We start from the raw sequence: 8658 nt of genomic DNA, 5'->3' as shown, positions 1-8658 counted from the left end.
TGTTTAGACGGGAACAAGCCTTTCTGCTTTTTTCTGGTTTTATAGTTTTACATACCATGTCAGTGACTCCCATGGCAGATCGTGGGCCTTTGCGATTTATTCTTTTCTAATTTTCCTTTATTTTTAAATAATTTATTTTTATGTTCAATGGTGTTTTGCCTGCATGTATGTCTATGTGAGGGCGTTAGAGGCCCTGGAACTGCCTTGTGGGTGCTGGGAACTGAACCCCAGTCCTATGGAAGAGCAGCCAGTGCTCTTAACCTCTAGGCCCTCTCTCCAGGCCCTTGGCGTTTATTCTTTATCCATTATCACAGAGTAGGCATGGTCTTAATTTTGGAGCTTGGGTCTCCTAAATTCAGCTATTATTGCTTTATCCCTACCTAGTATATGGAGGCTCAATATAAGCTCTAAGTTTTAGTAGGTGTTATCTACACGAAGCAGAGAAGATCTACTTGAATCGAGACTAACACTATCTGTATGTTTTTTCTTACACACGATTAAGTCAGTCTTCGGGAAGTCTTGTTTTCAAAGGTTCTTTCTTCATCCCTGTAGGCTTTTTAATGTCTCAGATTCTCTAAGCCCACCTACTTTGAGTAAGTAGTCGTTAATTGTTGCTGAAAATGTTGCACCAGGAAAAATCCTGTTCTAAGGTTTCCAGGACTCCACTGCTATGTATACTTTGTAACCTTCTAAGCTTTTATCGGCTCTGCTTTAGCCCAGGTTACCCTTCCCAGAAACTTTTCCTTCCTCAATTATGTTCCGTCTATACTTTTCTCTGGATGTAGCTCCAGTTCTGAAGAACTGAAGCCAACATCTTCCAACTGGGGAGATGCTGGAAGCCCTTAGTGAACTTGCTGGACTCACGCCCCACGCTTCCGGCGCAGCCCCTCTTCGAGGGGGCGTGGCGTGCTAACGTGGACCCGCCCCCCGGCTGCGCGCGGCTGCAGCCCAAGATCACGTGAGCGCGGCGAGTAAGGGGGGGGGAGGCCCTACTTCCGGGCGGCGGAAGGAGACGCGGCCGCGTGAGGACGAGGCGATTTGAAAACACGCTCTGGGAGCGAGCGAAAAGCCTACGGCCGGCGGTGCACGGCGTGGTCCCGTGGGGCTCGGTACTGACGCTCTCTCTGCCTTGTCTCCGCGGTCCGGCTCGGTCCGGGCTTTCAGGTCAGTGGCATCCACAGGTCCTGCCCGGCCCTCCCGGCACGGCCCAGGCGGTGGGGAGGACCGAGGCGGCCGAGGCGGCGGGGCTGGTGGCCAGGGTCCCCTCTGTCCCCCGCGACCGTGTGAGCCGGGCCACAGGCTTCCGGAGCGCTTCGAGCGGCCGTGGGCCGGCCCGGGGCCCTGCAAGTGTTAGGCCGGCGTGTGGGGCTCGGGCGAGAGGCTCCATTCGACGTTCTCTGCGGTGCAGGAACCTTGGTTTCCTTTGAAGAAAGAGATAAAAAAGAATAGAAACGGGGTTTTCATTTTTGGTGTGCAAGCTCGAAAGCTGGAGGGAGCGGATCTAATCGCTGCGTCCCTCTCCGCCACCCTGTCGGGACCCTCGATTTCTGGCCCCTCGAATTGGAAGGAGCTCTTTAGACACAAGGGATTGGAGAGGAAAGAAACAGTAGGCCAACTGCTGCATGCTTGCTTTCCCCTTGGGTTTTTTCTTCCCCTTCCTTTGGATGGCGGGAGGAGTTGGAAATGAGAAACGGTAGTGAGGGGGCCGCAGGGCAAACGCCGTCGAGTTTGCTTAAGTTGCAATCTTCCTCCGCCCAGGTTAGCTCAGAGACTGACCTGCAGAAATCAGTGTATGTCTGTGCTCGAGTTTCCAGGCAGTTGGAGCTTACTACAAAAGGTGATCCTGAAGAGCCCATGCCCGGAGACCGGAGTTGCTTCCTCGTACTGGCAGCTGTGAAAGTGTTCTAGCCTAGTGCTATTTGATTTCCTGGGCTATGAAAATCTTTCAATGAAAAGCATAGCTGCTCCTGCTGGAGCTGTAAAAGTTCCTAGTGGAAAAAACTTTGCCTGTGTGGCTTTGTAAATATTTGTAGAAATTTACAAGTCAGCGAAGAGCTGTTAGCCCTCATGATTTTCCTAGCAGATGCACTAAATCGAGTTTAAAGTGAGGGATAATGTGGCATAATTTGACATCTTTATGCAGAAAGAAGCGTGACGTAGAGTAAGATTGTCCAGAGGATGATGTGAGATATCCCAGGGTCGGTTTTTCTCAGCGTTGAGTACCGTTTACTTTGATCTCTGGAAACCCAGCTGATAAAATTGTAAGAAAAGCTTACAGCCTGTGCTTGCTTAATAGATAAAAGTCAGTTTTGTATTAAAAGTGGCTAGATGAATACTGGTGCCTTCTCGGTTTGTGAGGCTTGAATGGCTGGTATGTGTTTTTCCTGAGACTCTGCAACACATGCATGTTGTGCTTGAACCGTATGGATTTTAACTGTCGTCATTACAGCTCTGAGTGTGGTAAGCATAAACAAGGCATTTGCTTATTTGATCGTGTTTGATAAGAACTGTATGTCACCTTATAGACACAGTGGGGCACACTAAAAATTGCCAGTTTGGACAAGAATCATAGTGATTCAAAAACTGAGATGGGATTTTGCTGTTGCCCAGACTTTTCAAGTTCCTACGGTCAAGCAACCTTCCTGCCTCAGTCTAACGTGGCCCAGGTGCATACATGCACTGTGCTCCCTTTCAAATCAGCTCCTAACCTCTGTAGGCAACCTCTACTTAATGGGCCTATAGTGAAAGCCCACATCAGTGAATTTGAATATGATGTCATAGTTGAATTCATTCATTCCTTTTTTTAAGCACTAAAAACTTTGATTTATTTTTACCTGTGTGTGTAGCATCAAACCTTATGACATGAGGTAATTATGTTAGACCAGAAGTAGGTTTTTTTTTTTTTTTTTTTTTTTTTTTTTTTTTTTGTTTTGTTTTTCGAGAGTTTGTTTTTTGAGAAAGGTTTCCCTCTGTGTAACAGCCCTGGGTATCCTGAAACTAGCTCTATAGACCAGGCTGGTCTCGAACTCACAGAGATCCACCTGCCTCTGCCTCCCGAGTGCTGGGATTAAAGGCGTGCGCCAACATCGCCCGGCCAGAAGTAGTTTTATTTATTGCAGAGGTGCTCAAGTAGGTGTGCAGTGGAAGACAAAATTCGTTATTTTTGAAGCATGTGAAAGGCTTCAAGAAGAGCTGAGCTGGTTTCAGATGCAAGTAGTTATTATTATTATTTTTTTATTTGAAGTTCACTTATGGGGAAGATAAAGCCAGAGAGGGTTGTTGGAACCATGTTAGTGCCTACCATGTCATGGTAAGAAGGGGACTTGATTGGGGGAGAGGGAGGGAAATGGGAGGCGGGGAGGAGGCAGAAATCTTTAATAAATAAATAAATAAATAAAAGAATAAGAAAAATCGAAAGCTCCCTCTTGTCACATCTGTGTTTAGAAAGCTATCTGGTGACCATGGTCAGGGGGTCAAAGAGGAGGCACTAGAGACAAGCACTTACCAGTGAAAAAACTGTTGAGTACTCTAGGGTAGAAATAAGGACTTTTTAAAAGCTAGTGACTTATGAATGGGTAGCAAGCATTTAGATCAAAGAGCGGGTAAACAAGATTGGAATGGAAGTTGAAGGATTGGAGAGGAAGGGAAATGGTGCAAGGTGATCTGGTTATGCCTGAGTTATTATTACACCAGTGGCCTAGCTAGTCTTTTCCTTATTCCTTTTACATTGCATTTCCTTTTGTAGTGTTGAAGGGTGGAGCAGAGGTAGGTACTGTCTTTTGTTGGTGACTAACCTGAATTTTGCCTGATGTTGACAGTGCTTGTGCATTCGCTTCTGCCCTCACCAGGCCTATGTCCTACTCCTTAGCTTTCCCTAGCTTTCATTGTTCATGGGCTGCTCATTCCTCTTCAGTCAGGGTTCTGGTTTTTGTTGGTTTGTTTGTAGTATCCAGCTTTTGATCCATGAAACTTCCTAATAAGTCATTTTTTTATCTGTTACCTAACAGATATATACTGTGTTGCGTTCCAACAGAAAAACCGGTTTAGGTTTCTGTTCAGCACTTTGGCAATTTATGCGACTCAGAAAACCTTGCGAAAGTTCTTTAACAAGGTTCTTCTCTTTGGTTAATGACTCAGTTTTAACATTTCTATACCAAACTGATTTTTGCATGTTTTAGTGGTTTTGTCCTTTGTACATTTTGATTCTTTGGCATCTTTATTCATGGCCATGATTCATGGTGATGTTTGAGGTGTTCGAACGTTCTTATTCTTTTATCGCTTATCCTTGTTTAATCTCTTGTTTCCATTCTCTGACAGCACTCAAGAATGACCAAAAAAAGGAAACGACAAGATGATTTTCAGAAAGTAAAGCTCAAAGTTGGTAAAAAGAAGCCTAAGCTAGAAAATGCTACACCTACAAACTTTAAGACAAAGGCAATACATTTGCCTGAGCAGCTTAAAGAGGACAGGACACTTCCCACCAACAACAGGAAACTTAACATAAAGGTAACATGAAAATTGTTTTTTCACATCATTAGAATGTTATTTTTTTTTGTAAAATTTAATCTCTTAAAGTAAATGATTTGCCTTAGCTGTATGGTGTATTGTTAGATGAGGTTTGGATTACCAATGTCTGACCTTGCAATTGTGTCTTTCCTACTTCAGAAAGTTTTGCTAAACTAAATCTGTAGTGATTGCCCCATGGGAAACTTTTTTTTTTTTTTTGGATATATGTCACCTGGAAGTAGTTCTTACATTTAATTCATTTTTGTTAAGTTCTTGATGGATGGTTTTCCAATTCTTACAGCTGACCTTAAGGTAAGATCTTGTGGGTAGTTGTTTCTGAACTAATCGTAGCAGGTAGCTCATTACCTAGTTTTTAATATAGAGTAAGTGTCTCTTTTGTGGAGTGCATGGTACCAGAAAGGTGCTGTGCTTCAGATTTCATAAGATTTTGGAATTATCTATATATGTATTATGAGGGATGTCTTGGGAGTATAAAATTATCAAGTATTATCCTCTGAATAAAACACACCCTGTGAAAGTGTAAAGGAAGATTTTGTTAAGTTTGGAAAGGATAATTAGAATGTTTGGAACCTAGTAGGTCTGCAGTAAATGTTGAGTGTTTCTGATCTTAATAAAAGCTAATCAATATTTAAAAATACAGATTGATACTTTGCACAGGGAATTCAGCTTAACTAGTTTCAGTTGATGTGTTTCCGTTAAAGCCGTGCTTAGTAATGTCCACACCTAAAATCTGCCTTTTCTTCCTAGGATTTGCTGTCTCAGATGCATCACTATAATCCTGGTGTTAAACAGGGTGCTCTTCTTGGACTCAAAGACCTTTTGTCTCAGTACCCATTTATAATTGATGCACACCTTTCAAACATAGTCAGTGAAGTGACTGCTGTGTTTACAGATAGAGATGCTAATGTACGGTTAGCAGCAGTTCAGCTTCTTCAATTCCTGGCCCCCAAAATACGAACTGAACATATTTCTCCATTTTTTCCTTTGGTAAGTGCCCATCTCTCTAGTGCCATGACTCACATTACTGAAGGAATTCAGGAGGACTCTTTAAAAGTTTTGGACATTCTGCTGGAACATTACCCAGCTCTCATTACTGGCCGTAGCAGTATATTGCTTAAGAATTTTGTAGAACTCATTTCTCATCAGCAGCTGTCCAAAGGACTGGTAAATAGAGACAGATCCCAGTCCTGGATACTTTCTGTAAACCCTAATCGGAGAGTCACTTCTCAGCAGTGGAGGCTGAAAGTCTTAGTGAGACTCAGTAAATTCCTTCAGGCCTTGGCAGATGGATCCAGTAGGTTGAGAGAAAGTGAAGGACTTCAGGAACAAAAAGAAACTCCCCATGCCTCTAGCAACTCCATTTTTATCAACTGGAAGGATCATGCCAGCGACCAGCAACAGATCCAGGTTTATGAAAATGGGGGTTCACAGCCAAATGTCAGTTCACAGTTCAGGCTACGGTAAGGATTTCAGTTATGTCCACACTCAGTTTTCCTATATTAAATTTTAACTACTGACCATTAATGGCTAATGGTGGGAAGACATAATCCTTGTCTTTCATAATTTCATGTAGTTATTCATGATGAGTTATTAGATGACTCCCAATGGCAGGAGTCATTTAAAAGTATGTTTTCATTTGTAGCCAAAGCCTAATTAGAAGTAAAACTTAAAAATGTCTGATGGCTTTGCTGTTTTAGTATTTTGTTTTTCTTACCAGTTTTGATCAATGTAACTGATAGTTAATGGTTCCTCATTTTACTGTATTTTATATTTAAATTAAGCAGTGGACAACACATTATGAAATCATTAACTTTTTTCATTCTTAACCTTTCCCTTTTAGGTACGTGGGAACTGTAGGTGCTATGGACGAAGACCTGTCATCCACTGAAAATCTGAAAGGATTCATTGAGATAATAATCCCATTGTTAATTGAGTGCTGGGTTGAAGCTTCGCCTCCACAGCTAGCTGCTTCTGTTGGAAATGGTGTAGAGCGAGAGCCTCTACAGGTTATGCAGCAAGTCCTGAATGTCATTTCCCTGCTGTGGAAACTCTCAAAGCAGCAGGATGAAACCCATACGTTGGTGAGAACTAATGGGTTCTTTATTATTTCATCAGTAATGCCTTTTATCATAGTTGAGATTAGAGATCAGTTTATTACATATTGAATATGGGTTCTCCAAAGACTACCCACAGTTTAATTGTAAACTTGTTTCCTTTTTTAATTTTTTTGCATAAAAGTATAAATTAAAATATTCTACGAAGTTGTTATCTAGATTTCAGTAGTTTTCATTGGAGTGTATAACAAATTTTTTGAGGTTTTAGCTGGATATAATTAATTTCATTGAAATGTGTAACAATTTTCTCATTTGTATTTGGTTTTATTAGAAGTGATTTCACAGTAATATTAAAATGTGTTGCTCATAGACCAGATAAGGAGGTAGGGGGAGGCAGATCTTTTGAGTTCGAGGACAACCTGGTCTAAATGGTGAGGTCCAGGCCAGCTGGGACTACATAGTGAGACTCTGTCTCTGAAAAAAATAAAAAAACAAAACCAGTGTTGCTTATGGGATTGAAAAGTTGCTTAAGTGTTATTTAGGTGCTTTGGTTGTGTTCTCAGATGCAGCAGTGGAAGGCTGCACTGAAGTCATGGTGATGGTAATGGAGTACGCTGTATGTGTGTAGTGCTGGTACGGGGGAACAGTGCTGTGAGATCAAGTGTGCTGAGTTACTGTGCTAGTCCTCACAGGCACTGCTTTAAAGCATGAGGCATCTCTTCTACCGAAGAGCTCTTGCAAAGACTTGGCTAGACCCATATGAATGCCTTTTAAAGTTACCTATATATATGCAACACTGAGGAGGTATGTCTTTTGTTTTCATTTTAGTCTTTTTATTTTGAGCTAAAGATTAGGATGAGCCTTTCTGCTGTGTAAGGTAAAACTAAGGATAGAGTTTTTGAAAAGCATTATATATTTGTGCTAAGATGTGCTTAAAGGGCTTGTTCTGTTATTGCTAGTCCAACAGTATCTGCAGGAATGTTTTAAAATTGCTTTTACAATGAGGATAGCATCTTATTGATTATACTTGTCCTATGAGCAAGACACTGTACATGTTAGCAACAAACTAATGGGTTAAGAGTATAGTGCATGAGGAGGAGAGAGGCTGGGAGGGGAGCAGAGAAAAACATATAGCTGAATAAAATAAAAAAGAGTATAGTGCGTTACACTGGGAAAGCAAAGCTTGGTTATTATGGCAATTTGTGGTATGGGCGCACAGTATTGTATAGAGCTTAGAAAAGTCTGTATTTGTAATTTTAATGGATCTATAGCAATTCTTGATTTAAAGTGATACGACTTGAAATTTTTTGATTTAGAATGGTATTAAAACTCATCTGCACAGTGATGTTTTTCACATTTATGTTGTTGAATACATTCTGTGACTACATACTGCTTCACTGGAAGACAGCCTTTGTTAAACCATAGGGTAATAATATAAGTATACTGAATATATTTAAGGTAGACTAGGCCAAATTTTGATTGTTAATTAGTTCTATTAAAATGCATTTCAATTTAAAGTATTTTCTACTTAAAATGGGTTTATTAGAATGAAACTCACCAAGTCATGGTTTTTATCTAAAAGACTTGAGAAAAATAGAAATTATGATATTTAATATGGGCTAGTATTTTTTTCACTTTAAATACTTTTGTAAATTCACTAATTATGTTAGTTTCCAGTCTTGAAATTTAATGGACATTTAAAATAATATGCTTTATATAGCTTTTGTCATTACAGGACTGTCTAGTAGCATTTCATTTATATGGGAATCTTTTAAGTTTTTAAGTCTATAGACTGTTGAATGAGATATTGTATAAAACTGATATGAATAGGGTCAGAGAGATGGTTCAGTGGTTAAAAATGATTACTGCTCTTTGCTTCCTCTCTAATGTTAGTTTTTATTTTATGTGTATAAGCATTTGCCTGATACCTGCATAAGTGTGGAGAGGGCTTTGGATCCCTGTAACTGAAGTTACAGGTGGTTGTGAGCTCCCATGTGGGTGCAGGGAATTAAATCCAGGTTTTTAACCACTAAACCATCTCTCTAACTCATTTATTTATTTATTTATTTTTATTTAT

The 8658-nt window shown here is 40.7% G+C and overlaps 1 protein-coding gene across 2 annotated transcripts in view; it reads left to right on the top strand.

The window, feature by feature from the left end:
• The first annotated feature begins 996 nt into the window (after window positions 1-996).
• The window catches only part of Tex10 (testis expressed 10), a 40693-nt gene continuing 33031 nt past the window's right edge, over window positions 997-8658 (top strand). Inside the window, exons 1-4 of one of the 2 annotated variants that reach the window (XM_005362165.2) lie at window positions 997-1164; window positions 4318-4506; window positions 5275-5987; window positions 6368-6608. In XM_005362165.2, coding sequence (XP_005362222.1) covers window positions 4327-4506; window positions 5275-5987; window positions 6368-6608 — 1134 coding nt within the window. In that variant the 5' untranslated portion in view covers window positions 997-1164; window positions 4318-4326. Of the gene's footprint in view, window positions 1165-4317; window positions 4507-5274; window positions 5988-6367; window positions 6609-8658 lie in introns of those variants that run through there. The other variant, XM_026786765.1, reaches the window with a different exon arrangement.

The sequence above is a fragment of the Microtus ochrogaster genome, linkage group LG5, assembly GCF_000317375.1.
Source record: "Microtus ochrogaster isolate Prairie Vole_2 linkage group LG5, MicOch1.0, whole genome shotgun sequence".
Lineage (NCBI taxonomy): Eukaryota > Metazoa > Chordata > Mammalia > Rodentia > Cricetidae > Microtus > Microtus ochrogaster.
Note: the sequence above shows the minus strand (reverse complement) of the source record. Positions and strands in the feature narration are given on the sequence as shown.